Source organism: Ptychodera flava, chromosome 17 (assembly GCF_041260155.1).
Source record: "Ptychodera flava strain L36383 chromosome 17, AS_Pfla_20210202, whole genome shotgun sequence".
Taxonomy (NCBI): Eukaryota; Metazoa; Hemichordata; class Enteropneusta; family Ptychoderidae; genus Ptychodera; species Ptychodera flava.
This window is the reverse complement of record NC_091944.1, coordinates 35,566,281-35,586,654: the sequence shown is the minus strand read 5'-3', so window position 1 is coordinate 35,586,654 and position 20,374 is coordinate 35,566,281. Positions and strand designations below refer to the sequence as shown.

Sequence of the window (20,374 nt, the reverse complement as noted above, 5' to 3'; positions counted from 1 at the left end):
GCACACAAAATGACTATCATGAGAGTGTCGGAAAATTGTGAATTCTGCAGGCTAATTTCCATATTGTAAAAAACTGAGCACAGTGACCTACCAAAAATTTTGTTTAAAAAGTACAAGACATATATGAATTAGATGCTACTCAAAATTGACAATACTGGAAGGTTACAATTATTTTGATATTCCATCAAATAAATGTTTTAATCTCTGAAATGTTGGGTGTAATAATGGCAAATTTGGTTAAAAAATAAATAATTCCATTAAGTCACATATTCTTTCATTTAGTCTTTACTGTTCAAAGTTTTACTTTTGTATTTGTTTTATGACGAGAATTTGAAAATTCAGAAATCAAGCATGGTGATCCCATCTTTTATCTTTAATATTTGATTATTCTCATATGCCAGAATTCAAAAATCCCTGATAACTTTTCAAGTCTCCTGGTCTTCCATGTGTTGCTCTCTGGCCTGATCTTGTGTACAAGTATGTTTCACTGTCATGAGCGTCATTTGACCCAAACTCTTCTTCGACGACCATGTACATCAGAGTTAGAGCTATCTCTGTCACTGCTCAGTAGCAGGGCAGTATCTAAAAGTGACACTGCCCGTAGGCAGTAGCTGTATTAACTTTGATAATTTTGACAATACTTCTGCGTTCTTGTTCTACTCCCTACAGCATGTTGAACTGTCGAGTATTCAGCTTGCTATCACAGCCTGTGTATGTGTACCATGCATTTGTATCACTGACAACTGACTGTCAGTCTAAATTATCACCTAATACATATTTGTATATACAGGCTTTGTCGACAAACTGAATATTGTGTGTTTGAGCATGCTGTAGGGAGACAGCAAGAAACTGTAGTTGATATATTGCATAGAAATATTGCAAAATCATCAACATTTGCAGCTTCTGCCCTGTTACAAGGCTAAAGTTTGGTTTTTTATGACAAAACACACATTTAGATTTTTTCAAGATAAAAGTCATGAAATATGACAAAATGGTTCTAGATTTTGTTAATGTTATTACGAACATTTCAACAATTTGATGACATAAAAATGGTATTCATTTTTTATTGAATTACCTATAAAAACTTGGAATAGGAAAATGTAAAACATACCAGATATGAACTGGAAATGCTCACATGTTTCATTATATATTGAAGTTATGTGTAAATTTGAACCTTTGCCACATGTTTGCAACTTCATTGAAATTATTATGATCAACATAATGAACAATAATCACCGCCGATTAATTCTAAAAGGTCATGAAGTATACAAATATGTAATTAGGTACCGTTCAGTTTTTACGGCCGGGGGGGGCCGGCAAAATCCAGGGGGGGGTCATCAAATTTTGGAATCCGCAAAGGGGGGTCATCGCTTTTTCACTGGTAGGAAAGGGGGGGTCACCACATTTTCAAAAACATAATACCAACAATAAAGTTCACTTTATGCCATTGCCATGATCGACCCTCTTTACCGGCGGGCCGCCTTCGGCGGCCCACTACAATAAATATACATTATGTATTACCCATGACCCTCTTAACGGGCAGACGCCTTGGCGGCCCACTCCAAATTAGGTTTACTTCATGCAATGGCCATGATCGACCCTCTTTACCGGCGGGCCGCCTCCAGCGGCCCACTCCAATAAATTTACTTTATGTAATACCCCACGGCAATCTTAATGGCCGTGCGCCTTCAGCGGCCCTGTCCAGTAAAGTCTACTTTATGCAATAGCCATGATCGACCCTTTTACCGGCGGGCAACCTTTGGTGGCCCCATAGAATAAAGTTGACTTTACGTAATGGCCCATGACCCTCTTAACCGGAGGGCTGCCTTTGGCGAACCACTCCAATAAAGTTCACTTTATACAATGTCCATGGACATGAGTTGTCTATGGAAATGAAGTTAAAAATTGCCTTACAGTCATCCTAATTAACAGACGTTTCAATGGATGTGGCTGAGAAGTTTGTGCACTGGCATCTCTGCTACACGAATAAAGTGTACCGGAGTTCAAATCCAAACCATGCGGGTAAATTTGACATGGGTTTTAGTTATTTTTAAGCAGGGGGGGGGGGGGGGGGGGGTCATCAATTTTTTTCGTTTGACAAAGGGGGGGTCATCTTTTTTTCATGAAAAATGCAGGGGGGGTCTATATTTTTTTGAACACCGGCGACAAGATTTTGCCGGCCCCCCCCCAGCCGTAAAAACTGAACGCTCCTTAGCTGAAATAAAAACACGTGAGCAAAAAATGGAACCGAAAAATTTTCAAGTCCCCCCACAGACAGAGCAAAATTTTCAAGTTCCCCCTCTACTACCCCAAAATTTTCGAATCCCCCGACCCCCGCGAATTCCTCCAGCCCCCCTTACCGTTTTTTGTGAACGCAGCCTAAAGAAGTCAAAGTGGGACCATCGTCCCTCCACCCACGGTGGTGGGACATTTCATTCTCGAGTAGGCCCACATACTGGCCCTGCGTACAATGGTGTGTGTTACCGGCGGCGTTATCTAATACGGCCTCCCACCGGCCCCGGTGCAGGTCGGCGGTACCACAGGCGTGATGTTTTCTGGGTAGTAGAATAAACTACACTTATTAGAAACTACCCAGAAAACATCACGCCTGTGGGCGGTACGCAGGACTCCGGGCCCACACATTTGTTTATTACTGAACGAGTTTATTATTACAAGAAAGTGGAATCCACTTTTCCGGTGTCACTCAAAAAGAAACGGCCCTTAAAATGGTTATGGAGCATAATTTTCTAGTCTTGCTATATTCTTGAAGAACACTGATTTGTGCTGACCTCCAGTAGCCTTCCCACTGTTATTTTTAAACAGTTTGTTTATTGTACAACTTGGATATTTTGTTGTCCTCTTGAAAGCGTTCAGTTTTGTACACTGTCCAATTTTGGAATGTACCATACCACACTCTCTGCTAGTGCTAGTGTGAGTTGAGTATAATAAAGATTGATTTGTAGTCAAACGCGCGATTTCGATCCCAGGTGTATATATGGAAATCAAATCGGAAAAATACAAGCCTTAGCTATCGTTAATCAAGAAGTGACTATACCTTTTTACGTTTTCTTAAACTTCATACGTGTTTGTCTGGCTGCTCTAGCTGCCTCGACTGTCGAGTGTTGCTCACTGTACGATACGCATGATGATATGCATACTTACGAACCGCATCACTAGCAGAGGAACTATGCAGTACATAGGACCAACGTAAAGTTGGCGTCATCCTCATCCTCATCCTCAGCCTCAGGTGACCTTTCTAGCTGACGCTGAAAATGACGCTACTCAGCGTCAGCTTCAGCGTCGTATCCGAAGATTGCCGAAGTTGCGCTACCCGATGACGGTTAAATGATAAAATTCGCCCAAAACTTAAGAAAATAACAACTCCATTCTTTCTCAACTTTCTTTGAATCGTAAAACTGGTTCGTAGGTAATATTTTATCGTTAGAATATCTCATACAGACTAGTTCTTTGGAAATGTTCGTAATTTTCAGTCCATGGATCCGCGGATGTGTTTGTTGGTATCCTCTCAACTCTTGCGTAAAGATTTTCCAAAAATTGGTGCAAAAAAGTATACGTGGTCCGAAATGTGTAAAAATCGCCACCATGAGAGGCAATATAAAAGCCCTAATTATTCAGAGGACATATAAAACAATTAACTCGTATAACTATGACTTGAGGCCTGAAAAGTCAACGTATTAAACATACAACCTTTGAACTTTAGGAAATTAAGGCTAAGAATATTGCGTTATAACTACATCGTGAGAAACGGATATTAAGAGGAGAGGTTACTAAATATTATGAAATACATACCCCACTGTGTTTTGATTAACATTTACAGTGATATGAAACTTGGAGCACATTTTTAAAGTCGTTTTTACACTTATTGTTCCATCAGACGCATTCGGGAATAATCGGATCTGACGCCGGTGAAGCTGACGCTGTAGCGTCATCCTCATCCTCATTTTCGCGTGACCCCTGAGGCTGAGGATGAGGATGAGGATGACGCCAACTTTACGTTGGTGTACGTACGTACGTAACACTAACCTGGCGGTGTCAGAGGTTAAAGGTTAGGATTTGCCTCATATAAAATTTAAAGTTATTCCTTTTATAAAACCTTATTGCAAGGAAATATTATAGGAAAAAAGATTGTATGGATGTAAATGCAATAAAATAGTAGCTACATAGAACATGCACTCTTTTTTGGAAGTGTCATTTCTGCCACCTATTTCATTTAATTTTACTTGTCCGTGAATGAGGGGAGAACATTCAAAATGGCGGCAGGGCAAGAGGAAGCGGAGCTGTCGCAAGAGCGGACCGAGCAATTGCTTCAGTTTCAGGTACAGTGGTCTACCGTAGATGAAATAACCAAGTGCAGAATCTCTATAAAATGAGCCCCATTTACGATCGGTTACTTCCTTTTATGCCCGTACCAGTGAAAGTATACGGACTACGCTACAGCTGCAGTTACAGATTGCGATTCCCGAATGTTGTGATGACGCTGTTTCATCACATTGTGGTGATACCGGAATAATTTAATGACTGAGTGCTAATTTCTTCAGAGATTGACTGTAAAAATGGGAGTGCAATTTCCATTTCACGAACCCAGAATAATTCAGTGACTCAGTGCTAATTTCTTCAGAGATTGACTGTAAAAATAGGAATACAGATATCATGAACACAGAATAATTCAATGACTCAGGGCTAATTTTAGCTGCAAAATTGTAGCGCTACGGTGAGGCGGTCGGTGTTTTGATTTTTGCGACCTCGCTCACCAGTAGCGCTACAATGCCGATGGCCCTGTAGAGTTCCAAATAAGCGCATCGCACTGGGCGAGGCGTGTTGATTTGAAATGATACATATTTACTGCATTTGGTCGTACCGATTTATCACTACGGAAGACTAAACACTATACTACACTAACCTTGTCATTTATGGGATTTGGAATTTGTTCAAACACGTCGATCGCGTTCCATAAATATTGAGTGTGGAGCATCCGTGTTTCTGGGAGCCGCCATCCCCGGAAGTTGGTAATGGCAGCTCCCAGAAATGTTTTTGGAACACCATCGATATGTTTGAACAAATTCCAAACCCCACTATGGTTATTTGGAACTCTACAGGGCCATCGGCTTTGTAGCACTACTGGTGACTAAGGACGAAAAAACAAAAACTCACTGACCCCAGACAGTAGCACTGCAATTTTGCAGCTAGGCTAATTTTTGCAGAGATTGACTGTAAAAATAGGAATACGATTTTAATATCATGAACATAGAATAATTCAATGACTCAGTGCTTATTTCTTCAGAGATTGACTGTAAAAATAGGCGTGCAATTTCCGTTTCACGAACCCAGAATAGTTCAATTACTTAGTGCTTATTTCTGCAGAGAAATATCATGAACACAGAATAATTCAATGACACGGTACTAATTTCTGCAGAGATTGACTGTAACACAAATACTGTAGAAATACAGTTTCTATGATGGAGCGCTTTCATGGTCTAATCCAAGTGCATAGTGGGAAGGCATACCCTTAAATTCGACCAGTGATATAACTTTCTTTCATATTGTATGTGTGTGTGTGTGTATATATGTGTGTGTGTGTGTGTTTGTATGTATGTATGTATGCGTACTCCAACCTTTATTACACATCATGAGCTATCCGTCTCTTTCACATATAGTGTTTTAATTCCACTGTGTTTGAGCTGAACAGTATCACACAGGACTTTGGTATTAAATATATGGAAATGTAATTGGCAGTGATGGAAAGCTATACACATTTCTGATTTTTGCAGGATTTAACTGGCATTGAAGACATGCAAGAATGTCGACGAGTCCTGGAATCACATAATTGGAATATCGAAGTAAGTTCTGTCAAAATAGAGAAAATTTCTGCAATTTGTCACCACTTCATTTGCAAAGATTCTCACAATTTCAGTCTGAGATTGATGAACAATGTGAAGTGTTTGCAGTTTTTCCTGACCTAAATAATGCAGATATGTAGTGTGTTATGACAGAGTGAAAAGGACTCTTTCACTGGTATGTATGATGGAAACATGCCCTTGAGTCCTTTAACTTCTTTGATTCACACTTCAAAGGTAACTACCACTCTGGGAATGTTGAAAATTTTGCTTACAGGTTTGCAAAAATAAAAGTATGGGCGATGTCAAGCAGTGTGTATGTGCATTAAGTTTTGGCAAAATGTCTTAATTTTGCACTTAAACTAATAATTTCACAGCCAGCAAATTTTAGCTGACAGGAGGTTATTTTTGCCCACTGCCGACATCCCTGTTTTACTTCTTCAAAGGTCCAATTTGCCATACAAGACAATAAGGTTGCTTTGGATTTTGCTTATTTTGTAAGGGTGACTTGTACTCACAAAATAGGGCAGGGTACCAAATACCATTTAAACATCTGAGGCTAAGGAAGGTACATGTCTAAACCAACAGACATGTAATAATTATCAAAGTGAACATCACTGATACAACAAAAGCTATGGTTTTACTGCTTTCTTGCGCCTTGTTAGTATTCTACAATTTGAGATGAGATCATTTATATACAGTATCTCAATTTTATTTGGATACCAGGCAGCTGTACATGATACTCTCAATGAAGCAGAAGGTTCCTCACCAGTATTCCGGCAACCGGAACCACCACCCAGACCTAGCATGAGACCACCGATGGTAGATCTTCAACCAAGAGATCAGAGGTGATTAATTAATAGAGGAAGTCAACCGTCAAAAACAATTTGCAAAATGAGTCACTGCATTGTATGGTATTCAACTGTTTCATTCCTGCCCTGCACATACCCTTTGCAGACAAATTTACAGCAGCATATCATTTCAAAATGTGAAATGATGAAAAACATCAATATTATGTCTGTGATATTTGTAAAATTTTTACTTACATGCAGGAGCGTATTGCCCATCAGGGACTTGTACAATATTCTACGTAATAACCAATTTATGAAATGTGAAATTACAACCTAGAGCAGCAACTTGCATTGTATTATTTTAAATGGAGCAAACACTCAGCACAGATTTCCAAACTTCAAAGAGTAATTTTGACAGCTGTAAAATGGATAAAATGTCCAGTTGGTTTTTCAAAACCACACCTTCCAATTTTCATGTATAGAGTTAACACAGGGAATGGCTCCCATTTTACTTCTCAAATGCGGATAACTTTGAGGAAATTCGTTTCTATGATCCAAAAATTCAGCATTTTCACTTCTCAATATGACCATTCTCAAGTTTTCCTTGGCAAATATGAAAGTTAATTCAAAGGGAGGGGGTCATTGGAACTGTGCCTGTGTGACTTTCTTGTTCACAAACAATATATTTCATGCACGTCAACATAGCTGCAACATTTATATTTTATATGTTTTCAACTTCCATTAATCACCAATGTATCTTGGATGCAGTGTTCAGTGCTTTCACTTTTGATATGTATACTATAATTGATTAGGAACTTTATAACTTGCATATATGTTCTCTAATCATGTTATCTTGCTATGTCTGTTTATTTCACAGAGTCTACACCATAGCAAGACGTCATCCTATGACCTGGCTACAATGGGGTTATATGCTTGTATTTTTACCTTTCCGTTTTGTATACACAACTATATTAGACTTATTTAGAATTACGTTAAGACTATTTAGACCAGATGCCCGTAGAATTGTTACAGACCCAGTTGGGGATGTAATGACATTCATAAGAAGTTATGAAGAGACCTACGGACCAGTGCATCCTATCTTTTATCAAGGAACATATGGCCAGGTAAAATTACTACTTGTCTTGCATCTGTTACATTTCAGGAAACTACCGATATAGAGTAGAATATATGAATATATTTAGAGAATATGCAGCAACACTGAATTCAGGGAATACAGTTACTGTTTTTGATTTAAATTGATATCACCAGATTGCAATAAAGTATACTTGATATTAGAATTTTGCCCCAGAATAATTTAAATTCTTTGTTTTTGCCCACTCACAGTTTTGAAAGATAGGCAGGTTAGCATATCAAAAAAAATTAATTGTGCTGTTCCAATAACATGGTTTTCAAAAATAGGGTAGGTAGGTCAGCCGGAATTTCTTTTTCCAAATATATTTATTTTTAAATATGCATTTTTCAGGGGTTCAGTGCAGTCAAACACTGGCCAGAAAAATGTATCATACATACAAATTCAAAAGAAAAAAATACATCCTCGTTCAAGCAAAAATCAAATGCCATGTATCGAACACATGCTTTTACGTTTTTTCTCTCTTTTTTTACTTCCGTGTTTACCTAGTTCTAAAAAGTTAAGGGTCGGCAGGTAAAAAATAGGGTAGGTCGGGTTATCGGAACAACACAGTTTTTTTGCTTCGGCCTTAGCATATCAAAACATCACACGGAAAAATTAACTTTTTTCTTTTTCATCTCCATAATTTACACTACAATTTGAGTACATTTTATGAAATCTGTTTACAATGATTTGTAGAAGAAAAACTACATAGTAAAGTCCTATTTAAATACAGCTTGTTCATGAAAAAATCCAAAAATCTATATGTTGGGATGCAAAACAAAGAATTTCATTAATTCAGCCTTTCAAGGAAATGTTTATCGTGTTATATTTGAATGAGAACCAAAATGGAAAGAAAGACTGTTCTTCGATTGGATGAGAATCAATTCCATTTTGTCACATTTCATGTAGTTAATTAGCATCTTTTGCAACATCCCTATTTACACAGGAAAACAGGAAGTTTTCAAGCTTTGCCACATGGAAAGTAATTCTCAATGATGCTACTGTCAAGTTTATTTAGGTTTAGAGATCTAAACTCTTTTTCTTTCATTCAGGCTTTAAATGATGCAAAACGAGAACTGAAATTTTTATTAGTTTATCTCCACAATGAAGATCATCAAGACACCGATGAGTTTTGTAGGTAAGTAGCTTGTAAACACAGCCATAAGCATTATGTAATGTGTGATACGGTTGCATTGCATAAAGTGAGCAACAAAAGCAGTCATACAAAGTTGAACCCTTGTCAAAATGCAGACATTTGATTTTTGTCAAGGAGACTCAGTTGTTTTTACTTCATTCCCTTTCAGAAGTAATAGATACTGTCTTAAATCAGCTAGTTTTGCTATCCTGTTATCTTTTTGTTTGTAGGAATACACTAGGTAGCAATGATGTTTGTGAGTTTATTAACAGCCAAATGTTATTTTGGGCTGCATCAGTTAGCACACCAGAAGGATATAGAGGTAAGTGTGTAGTATTTGTCCTTTCCATTGATCTTGTCTTGTGTCTGTTTTGCATGAAATTTTGTCCTTTCCAGTTTGATATTTGTACCTGTTTCAAAATGTAATTTCCTTTTCTTATTTCTTTACAGTATCATTAACACTTCGCGGTAGCATTTATCCCTTATTAACCTTCATAGTTTTAAGAGACAATAAAATGACAGTAGTTGCTAGGATACAAGGCCCCATTTCTGGAGAGGATCTTATAGAAAGACTTGGTCAGATAATGGAGGACAACGAGGGCGCCCTAACAGCCACTCGAATGGAGCGAGAAGAAAGAAACCATACTCATATACTGAGACAAGAACAAGATGCTGCATATTTAGAGTCACTTAGAGCTGATGAAGAAAAGGTCAGTACATCGAGATTTTTTAAAGTGTAGGTTCTGTACGGTATTCATGGAAAGTCCTTATAAATCCATAAAAAGTCATTGAATGTGAAATTCAGTCCCAGAAAGTCTTGGAAAATTAATGTCACCAATGATTTTTGAAAATTATTAAATAATTGGTAATAAAGTAAAACCTATCAAAACCAAACAGTTCAGGGACTGAGAAAATTGTTCGGTTTGGAAAGGTGTTCGGTTTATAGAGGTCCTTTTAACATAGAGCTCTATTGGAATGGGACTGGGAAAAGGGTTCAGTTAAGACAGGTTTCCAGTTTAGACAGGGTTCGGTTTAGACAGGTTTCACTGTAATATGATAAAAGTGACGAGTAAAATGATATCCAAAAATGATGTATTGTGAAAAGTATACTTAAAAAGTGGTATTTTGAGCCTCTACAAGTCCTGAAAATTACGGGAATTTTAAGTGACTTGAGTGTATGAACCCTGTAAGTAGTTTCTTGGTTTTCTGTCAATGCATTTTACTATTCATTAAAAGTGAAAAGTGTTGCACCTTTGGCTCAAAGAAGTCTTTTTAAACAAGAATCCTTTACATATCAGTATAGCCACTCTGGTCAAGAGGTGACCCAACAAAATATCAAGAAATACTAATGTGACTTGACAAGTTCAGAGTTAGTGCAAGGTATAGCTGTGATATCGCAGCGGTACTTGTGGTGTGTATCGAACGCGATCGGGTCATTGGGGTCATCGCCACAGTCCCGCTGCCAGCCAACACATAGGCTTCGTTGGCAGTTTACTACGAGACCGACCGGTATCGTAGATTTAGCTCGCAAAATGATAAAATAGATAAAGCATGCAATAAAGAAAATTATACCTACTGTATCACTGACTATCTGAGACTCATCTTCTACTCCTGCTAACGAGCCCGACTGTGACAACATGTATTTTCGACCGTTTTTCGGTGAGTCGTCGATGGTTCCTGCTTGAATTTGAACTTTTGACCTCCAACGTATTCAGTGCGTTGTACGCGCGATCGAGCAAACATCGTAGAAACCGTCGACGGCTCACGGGAAAATGGTCGAAAATACGTGTTCTTATCTTCAAGAAAGTTAGCAGGCGTACAGAATGAGTCTCAGATAGTCAATGATAAAGATGATACAAGTTTATTTATTCAAAGGCTAATATAGTTCATTATTTTGCAAGCTAAATCTACGACACCGGTCGGTCTCGTAGTAAACTGCCAACGAAGCCTATGCGTTGGCTCGCAGCAGGACTGTGGCGATGACCTCAATGACCCGAGCGCGTTCGATACACGCCACAAGTACCACTGCGATATCACAGCTATGCAAGGTAAAGTGTGAGTGATCATTGAAATGTACTGATGACAACTTTAAATGATGATAAAATACAACTGGACCAAATATTTCAATCTAAGTGTGTATAGCAAAGTTGTATAGTTTTCTTAAATTTGCCCATGTACTGCTCATCTTGTCCGACCATTAATTCTGTTTACAAATTAAATAATATTTTTCTTTGCTGTGCAACCAACGATACAAGTATTGCCAAACCAACAAGTGAAGAGTTCATTTCTCAGCCACAGATTAAATTATGCCAAGAGAATAATAATTTAGACATGTTTATGAGAATACCATGCCTCATAACTGTCAGAGATTGTGAAAGCAAATTGAATGCATTGAACTCACAGCTTTGAAATGTGGTGATCAAAATCATGAGTCACAATGTAAATGCAGTTATAAACTTACAAGGTTTGTATGCTATGGTCACCTGACATACTGCCAAACTTACAACCCACCATTCTAATAGGTTGGTGGGTGTCATATCAGTGAGCATCATCATTCCATTCACATTAACACCTCATAACCATGGAACGACCTGCTCATCCCGTTTTCTATATAGAATAGCCCCATGAATATTGCACATGCCATCATGGTGGAGTTATATCACTTTGTGTGTAAAAGGCTTTGAATACAGCTCAAATGATTTCTGTATCTGTGCTGTGTGAAACCCAGCATTTCACATTGTATTTATTATTGATATCAGTGACTGTGTATTTACACGCCTTGTTTCTATTTGAATCAGGAAAGGAGAAAACAAGAAGAGAAGGAGAGGAAGCAGAGACAGGAAGATGAAAAACAGAGAAAAGTAGATGAGAAGAAAAGACAACAAGAGGTAAAAATGTGTGATTTATTGTGAATTTTGAGAGATCATCAATAGTTGGGAAAAGACCTCGATGTAATGCTATAGGGACAGTTGCTCTTACATCCATTATCATAAGTATTTATATGAATGATTTTACTTGTTTTGACCGCATTGAATTTGAAAGTGAGTTGAAGGCAGTTCGAAAGTGATGATAAGAGTGGTGTTTGTGAATATGTAAGAGTGAGATATACTGAATGTAAAACAAATCATGTCTTCTTGTAAGAATTACCTGTCCACTGGGGCAAGGCTTCAATTGTATGGCGTACATGTTGCATATCAAATACAAATTGTGAATGAATTGTACTGAATACCAGATTCACATCTGAAAATGTGAAAAATATGAAAAATAATTATTATAATCATATTATAATGCCCTATAAGGTAAATGATAAAACCTTTTCAGCCTTGATAAGCATTTTTGCAACCTCTGTCATACAGTAGAATTAGAAGGACCTTCTAAAGTTGTGGCCCTATTGCTATGCAACCTCTGGCAGCAAATTGTTTATCAGGAACATTGATTAAGATTATTACTTTATATGACTTTAAGTTCCCTGTGCAATATAAATATCAACAGTCTAGTATCATAGTTGTGCAGTATACAGTAAATCATGGTTTACAATGGTTTGTATGAGTAGTAATAGATTGTTTGGTCAGGACAAACTCTTTCATTTATATTTATCATTATATTTTAACAGCTTTCATTCATGTACCGTGCATATGTGTCATGAATAATGTGTTCTGTTTTTAATATCTAAGCAATCAAAAGTAGCATATTACTAAGAGTAGGGCTTATTGCACACATCCTAGGTTATTGTTTCAACAGAATTCACTAATAAAATTTAGATAGTTCCACTTGAAAGTCTTTAATTGCACAACAATGTCAATTTTTCATTTCAGGAGAGGAAGCAATTAAAAATTACCAAGTCAGAAAATTTACCAAGTGAACCAGACTCTGATGATCCAAATGCGGTTAAACTAGTGCTTAAGTTTCCCAATGGTACAAGAATAGAAAGAAGATTTCTCAACTCAGAATCTGTACAGGTATGTCCATACCAACAGTCAAGTATCATGGTTTTATCATGATAGCAACAGGATCAGGCAATATTGAATAATTAATCTTGAAGTATGCCTCTTAAATTCATAGATTTTGAAGATATTCGGCAATATTGGTAAAATTATCTTCTTATATAACTTTTGATTCCTTAATTACAGAAAAGTGAACATGTCGATCTAATAAGCCATGAAATTTTGAATGAGTCCGTGAATATGTTGTTCTAATCATAACACTGATTATTGTGTGAAATTTAGTACATGTATTACAACACAGTATTTTTTTGAAACAAATATTCACCTACAGACAAGACTGACACAAATTTGATACTCATGATAAATCAAGCATTGCTTTCTGCCATCAAGTAAAATTACCTTTACCACAATGGTTTGACCCAACTGATTATTGTCAACAGTGATTGTGGACTTGTTTATTGGGAATTTGGGGGCGAACGGGTGACATCATAAACAGTCCAGTTTGTTAAATAGATTCTTTAATTAAATTCTCAGCAATCTAGTAACTCTTACTAGCTGTAACTTTTGATAAATATTGGTTATTTTTGGTGCATAAAACATATTTTCTATCTTTTCCTCTAAAAATATATTGAAATCAGGGTTTGTACGGACTTGAAAAGTCCTTGAATGTGCATGAATTTGAAGTGACTTTGAGTGTATAGACCCTGTGTAATACAAACCACAAGCCTTGCAAACTACCCATTGTGTAAAGTATACAATGTTACCATTGACAAATGAATACAATTCCAAACTAAAAATTCAATTGTCAACGCTAACATCAGACATTACATACATTATACTCAGGTTGTATTGACATGTTTTATGGTTGGTATTTCAACAGGATTTTGGGAGTAGAACGATAAAGTAAATCACTCAAACAGAACTAAAATAGTGCTAAAAATTACATCAAAAATTGCTGCTAATGAAACTGTAAAGCAGAAAAGATTGCATAATAAAAATATCAACTTTTCACACCTTGTGTTGCTTGGCATAGGGAGATATAACTCATTTGTAGACCAGTTTGCATATTCTACATCAAGGATGGCCGTAACTAGAATTCATGTTTCTCCTCAACTGATGTATTAAGCATGTCAATGTCAAATATATCATGTCAATTCAATTTCAATCTTACACACAATCTTGAACCACAAACTGCCTCTTGTGATGTGTCTTGAAAGTACAGCTGTAAAGACAGAGGTTGTCCTTGAGACGAATGCATTTTCTGATCATTGCTGTTTGATTTCAGGTTCTCTATGACTATGTATTTTGCAATGAGAATGCACCAGAGGAGTTCCACATTGTCACAAACTTCCCTCGGAAAGTCTTGTCCTGTGATGTGTCCAATGATGACAATGGCAGGCCGATGACACTCAGTGCTGCTGGCCTTGGTAAAACAGAAATGTTGTTTGTACAAGACATCGCAGACGACGATGAAGATGACTCATAGTCAAGATTGCATACTCGGTGACTTTTGTGGGTTTGTTATTTTCAATTGAAGAACAAAGGGCCCAGTTTTCCTCATGAAACCAATGGGATTTACTTAGGGGGTCTTCTTATTGTAATTGAAAAGTAAAACCCCTTAGGATTCTCTTAATTTGCAAAACTGTTGTTTACAGGCCAACTGTTCCTCAGTCTTGCTGTCGTAGTAGTTTCAACATTTCTTGGATGGATATGTTTTTAAATCTAGCAATGTCGTTTATCATTAGTACTACACAACTATTAGTTTTAATCTCTTGGGAAAGGACTTTACTGCACCATGTTCTCTAATTTCCAGCATTATCAAACTCTTTAAGTCAATTTACAATTTTGTGGAAATTTCCTCTAGTCAACCCTTTACCAGTTTATTGAAAGTGTAAACTTTTTCTTCAGAAAACTTTCGTAGATCAGTGGTGTGACAAATTGGCTCACTGAACACATTACACAGTAATTATTTGCCGTGACAGTGATGTGACAAATTGGCTCACTGAACACATTACACAGCTAGAGTAATTATTTGCCATGACAGTCACCACTAAGCATCACAATATATCTCATGTTCTGATTTTTTCTTAATGAACATGAACTTGAAATCAGAAATGTTACATTTGTTGACTGTCGTTTATCTGCCGCATTTGCTGTCATCAGTTTTATAAACGACAAGTAAATTGTTGAGATATTTGACCATATCTACCTTTCTGATGTAAGTTATTGAAATACTTGGGCATTGTCTAGGATCCTTAAAAGTTGTTTTTTTTAAAAGACATCCCACTGTCATTACTCTTCCACAGATGCTTCCACAACATAATATAAAGATAATTTCAAACAAAACCAGAGAATTCTTGTACTCTGGGTTATGACACCAGATATTGAAACGTTGACGGCGCTCAACCCTAAATTTTTTCGTGAATCTATCCTTGCTAGATTCGGTCAAATGTGTTTGGAATTTTTAAATTAAAAGTTTTATAGCACCCGTTGAACTTGATGATGAAAAGACATAGAAATCTAATGACTGTCATACAGTTTGATTTGCATAGGGAATTAAACCACACCATCCTTATCTTGTAATACTTTGTGTACAAAAATGAAGAATATTGACATTTGTGACATGTGTAGAAGAAAACTTTCAAATATGTCTTTGATGATAGTGTTTTTGTCAGTTAAATTGAATTTTTACAAATGACTTGCAATATAAAGGCATTACATTTCTGACTGGAGGATGAGTTAGGAGATTTCTGTAGACTGCAAAATTAAACCTAAAAATTTAGCCTTCCACTTTCTATTGCATGCGTCTTAGTTTTTTTTCGAATCCATAAGCTGTCATTTCATCAGACACATACTCAAAGCAATGCTCTGTTTTAGTTGCTTGTCAGACTATTGGATGCATAATTCATCAACATTCATTGTTCTAAAATCTGTTTTATTCAATGTTTACCTTGTATGAAATACGCAACTTTTCTTCTCAGAAACTCTTGATGCTCATTTCTATGAGTAGGAAACACATAAAAATGAGTCACTTGTAGTCTTCTGAATTCAAATCAATAACTATCTATGTGTAATTTACTGGTATTCCAAAGCAAGGTAACATCATAAAGGTTATCTGCTACAGTTCTGTATTGCTAGATAGTTGCCAAAGGCCAACAATCTCTTTGATAAGGGCGATGCTACTATTCAGAGGAGTGTTTGATATGGGTCGGAGGGAGATACCATTATTCAAAGGAGGGGTAGATCCACAGTTATGTTACTTGATACAGGAATACAGGAAGATTATTAATATATAGTATCTATAGATTTATTGAAATACCGAACTGTTAACATGATCTACCATCCAGTTGATGCCAGTATGCAGGTCTGTATTCTGCATTACATTGATTGCATACAACATTCTGAAGACACTGTCTTTTTCAGAATAATTGTATATCGTAGTGTCATAGACGGTGAGTTTTGTACATTTGCCAATTTGAAAAGGGACAGAAAATAAATTTGACTTTTAAAAGAATATTTCTCAAGTCTGTTGATGTTAACAGAAAACTCCAAAGTCACATGTGCAAATTTGAAAGGAGTGAATTAGAAATACTGTATGTTCCATTGTAAACCTATATTGAGCATATGATATCAGCTAAATAGAGTAACTTTATTTTTGGTCTTCACAAAATTCATGTTGTACCACCTTGTTAGGTTCTATTCATGTTGGAATTTCTGCATTATTTGATATCCCACAGCAGAATATTCATGTTGCATTAGTATTTTAACTGCCTGAATGCATTCATTCAACATCAGTCATAAAATACTGGGAGTGAATTTATTTTAGATATCCTGAAAGCAAATTCTTGAAGCTGTTCTGTGCCAATATCCAGGCCGATTTAGATTTTGGTATATTCTGACATGTACGTGATGTCTTTATCAATACAGTTGTCACAGGGAAAACACCATCAGCACGTTTTGCATGTCATCAATGATAGTACTTTCTAAGAAAATGAAATTATTACTGTGTTTTGCAGTCATCTGAAGCTTTCAGTTTAAACTGAAAACCTATAGAGAAGGTCATTTTGAACAAAAACAGGTTTTCAATTTTCTTATTTTACTGTTATTCTGATTTCAAACAAGTCAGTAAACTTTCTCACTGAAGTGAAAAGTCGCTCAGTGGAATTGGCATTTTGCTGATCATTTTCAAGTTCAGTTTTTCAACAAAGATAATTTATTACAAGGGCAAAGACTATGCTTTAACTTTGTATTTATGTCTTGGAAAATGTTACATTTTTATATGACCATAAACAAAATCTAATCTTTTTTGCCATGACGGCCATTGACAGGTGTTATCTTGCTAGTTGATATTTGCATACAAATGAGAGTTACTGGTTACTTTGTTGTTATTGAAGGCAGTTTGATGAGTCACTTCAAGTATTTCCAGTGCCATGAGATAATGCACTGACCCAAGAGCCTACATCATTGGAAGCCAATTTGTTTTTGTTTTTTCAGAGTTTAGACAATATATGATTTGGTGTAACTTCAATTTATAAACTTTAATACCATTTATTATGTTTGACGGGACTGAAACTCCTTTTAACAATTCATTGTTACATTCTGATAATGTATATTTACAAACTTTTGTACAGTTTTCAGCGACTGGGAATTGTACAGTTTTCAGTGACTTGGGATTGGCATGTTCAGCAGGTATTATAGCAATATTAGGGATTGGTTTGTGAGAGAGAAATCTGTTGAAGATATCGTAAGTGACAGCAGATGTAAGCATACGTAACGCTTGTACTTAGCTTTCTTAAGACATGATTTCAAGAAATACTGAGTAAATGATCCAAGGAGACTTAAAGGGCCAGTAGTTGTAACTTCTGATGATTTTTTCACTTTTAATTGGTTTTTTGAATGTTCTTATCCTACTCCCCATAGCTTGTTTAAACATTTTATTTAGCTTGTTAACATAGCGTGTAGGTGTGTAAAATGCACTGTTATTATTTCTATTCATGTTCTAGTCTGGACAAGAATTCACTTGTAAACAACAACAATACATGTACAGGCTGTGTTGACAAGCTGAATACTGTGTATCTCAACATGCTTTTGGGAATAGATCAAGGAACTGTAGTTGAAGTAAAAATCAAAAGTAGTGGAAAAGTCCTACTTGCCCTTTTCAATGTACTTTGTTGGTAAACATGATTACAGATGTAAGGATGTACATTTGTTTTGTTTATGTAGATTTCGCTGTCATGGCGATATTTAATGTGAATGCTACATTGTTAAGTTTCAATGTTATCATCTGCTTTGACTTAGAAATGTTTTCATTGAAACTCGCTGACAGTCAAATAGATATCTAGATAGAGAAATCTTATCATTGATTGTCAACATTGACTGTTCATGGTTCAAGTTAAATGATCCACAGAAACACACATCAATGATTATTTTCATAAATGTGATCTGAGACAATGTACCCAACTCAGACATGTAAGTGATAAAGCTGACAGCATGAATAGCTGTTTTTCAATAAGTACTTTGTAATATTTTCAGTTTTGAAGTGTCTTTGGCAAATGATACGGCTGCATTATAAATAGCACTGGTAAATACTTGTCCAGTTCAATACCATTTTGCATGTCAGTGTTGGTTAGTGTTGGTTCAAAGATGTTTCATAATGTCCAACAGCCATGAACAACCACAAAGAAAATCACTGGAACTCTACCGCGCATAGCAACAACAAAACAACTATTAAGGGCCATCAATGATAACAGTTTATTTTACAATATTACCAGGGAATACATAAGCACATTTCAACACATTGCCATGTCAACACTGCCTGTGTTTGTCATGACCATGCTGACTTGTTGACTGATAAAAAACGGATTGTATTATCATATTGTTCTGGTCTCATATTATCATATTGGTCTGATATTATCATATTGGTCTGATATTATATTGTCTGGTCGATATTATCATATTATTCTGGTCTGATATTATTACGTTGGTCGGGTCTAATATTATCATATTGGTCTAATATTATCATATTGTCTGGTCGATATCATAATGTTCTGGTCTGATATTGTCAAGAAAAGCAGAGTTTTCAGCATTGGTATCTTGAACAGGTGAATAATTAAGGTCCCCTTGTGGTGAAATCTTTGAGTCTTCGCACAGAGCCACTGTCTAATGGTTAACTGATGAGCAATGATGTATAGTCGACTCGTGTCCTTACAAACAGCTCTCATTTCCGTAGATCTCTCTCCTGAGGACAAACTTGAACTGAAAAGCTGCCAAAGCTAAGATAACTTAACCAATCTGGTGACAATACCTCTTTATTAAAGACTATTTTGTTGCCAAGACTGTTTTTATAGATAAGTTTTACTGTACTGTATGAAATAATATATCCCTATCTGATTTACAGTGTTCATAACATGCTCGGTATCAAAACCCCTCCTCGTTTCATATTTTGTCATTGCATTAGTGTTGGCCATACTAGTGGTATTTCACACTTTGATAATTCATTTGTTTCAGCAATCAATCTTATGCAAATTTTTCCATCTTCAATTTCTGGCATTAGTACAAAGGTACACAAAATCCAGTTCATTTCAAGCTTGCAGTTTCATTAGATTTCAGAAAGAAGATTGTTAATGTTCCTTCATCTTTAATCTGACTCAGTTTGTGAACAAGTTAGGGTGTTCTCGTTCATTTTGGTAATAATAGCAAAAATTTTACCACAGTGTATGTCATTGGAATATTAGATCTTACTTGGAAATAATTCATTTGACATGCTTCATTGATAAATGATATTGAGATCATTGTTATGTTTGTTTCATATTTTTCATGTGTCTAATCCTTTACATTAATCTGTTTATCATGTATGATGTCATCACCACAAAGTAGTATGTGTCTGATATGACTTAAACGAGATATGCTGACAAAATCTTGACAAACATAGCAACATCTAGGCTTCCAATTAAGAAATCACACTATCAATATAACTCTGCACCATTGCTGCAAAATATTGTACCACAATATTTAATAAATCAGTCATTTTTTGTGCAAACATTTCTTCTGTTGATTTTCTGATTTTTGTTTTGTTCACCAAAGTTGAGAATAAAGGTTTATGTGATACATTTATAATTGTAATCTATTGCAGTGTCTCACTCCTTTTCATCATCAAATAATGATACAACCTATCATATTATATAAGGCACATTTAAACCTTTGCATGGATATACAAGTCACAGAATGGAGGGTTATTGTCAGATCAGTGATATGACAAGCCTTGAATGTGCAACCCCCCAAACTCATGAAAACAAATCTTGACCATGCAAATTTATTTTTAATGTTTAACCAATCATATGTACTGCGAAGATGTTCAAGATCTTGCGATCTTCAAACTGGAGGTGAAACAGTCTAATTCAGTAGGCTGGCATTCTGCTTCATCGATCTACAGCCAATCTGCTCATCTACAGCAAAGACAAAATATCTAGTCTCTCTTTCATGTAACCATTTCCATCATATTTAACAACACCAGGTAG

At 36.2% G+C, this 20,374-nt stretch overlaps 2 protein-coding genes across 2 annotated transcripts in view; one reads left to right on the top strand and one right to left on the bottom strand.

The window, feature by feature from the left end:
• LOC139116177 (kynureninase-like) overlaps window positions 1-4,041 on the bottom strand; it is a 28,464-nt gene extending 24,423 nt beyond the window's left edge. Inside the window, exon 1 of the mRNA XM_070678730.1 lies at window positions 3,056-4,041. The gene's annotated coding sequence lies outside the window, so the exon portion shown is untranslated. The remainder of the gene's footprint in view (window positions 1-3,055) is intronic.
• A 161-nt stretch (window positions 4,042-4,202) lies between these two features.
• LOC139116179 (FAS-associated factor 2-like) lies at window positions 4,203-19,979 on the top strand. Its single transcript, XM_070678731.1, has 10 exons — window positions 4,203-4,337; window positions 5,790-5,858; window positions 6,582-6,703; window positions 7,524-7,770; window positions 8,831-8,916; window positions 9,144-9,235; window positions 9,364-9,623; window positions 11,712-11,801; window positions 12,729-12,872; window positions 14,143-19,979. Exons 1-10 carry the CDS (start codon window positions 4,272-4,274, stop codon window positions 14,341-14,343), a joined length of 1,377 nt encoding a protein of 458 aa, XP_070534832.1. The 5' UTR covers window positions 4,203-4,271; the 3' UTR covers window positions 14,344-19,979.
• The last annotated feature ends 395 nt before the right edge of the window (window positions 19,980-20,374 follow it).

Excerpts from the sequence above, each read along its gene's own strand:
- LOC139116179 (XM_070678731.1), top strand. The coding sequence starts at position 4,272 with ATGGCGGCAGGGCAAGAGGAAGCGGAGCTGTCGCAAGAGCGGACCGAG. Across the intron at positions 11,802-12,728 it reads AGAAGAAAAGACAACAAGAG|GAGAGGAAGCAATTAAAAAT; the intron begins GTAAAAATGTGT and ends TTTTCATTTCAG. Across the intron at positions 12,873-14,142 it reads TCAACTCAGAATCTGTACAG|GTTCTCTATGACTATGTATT; the intron begins GTATGTCCATAC and ends GTTTGATTTCAG.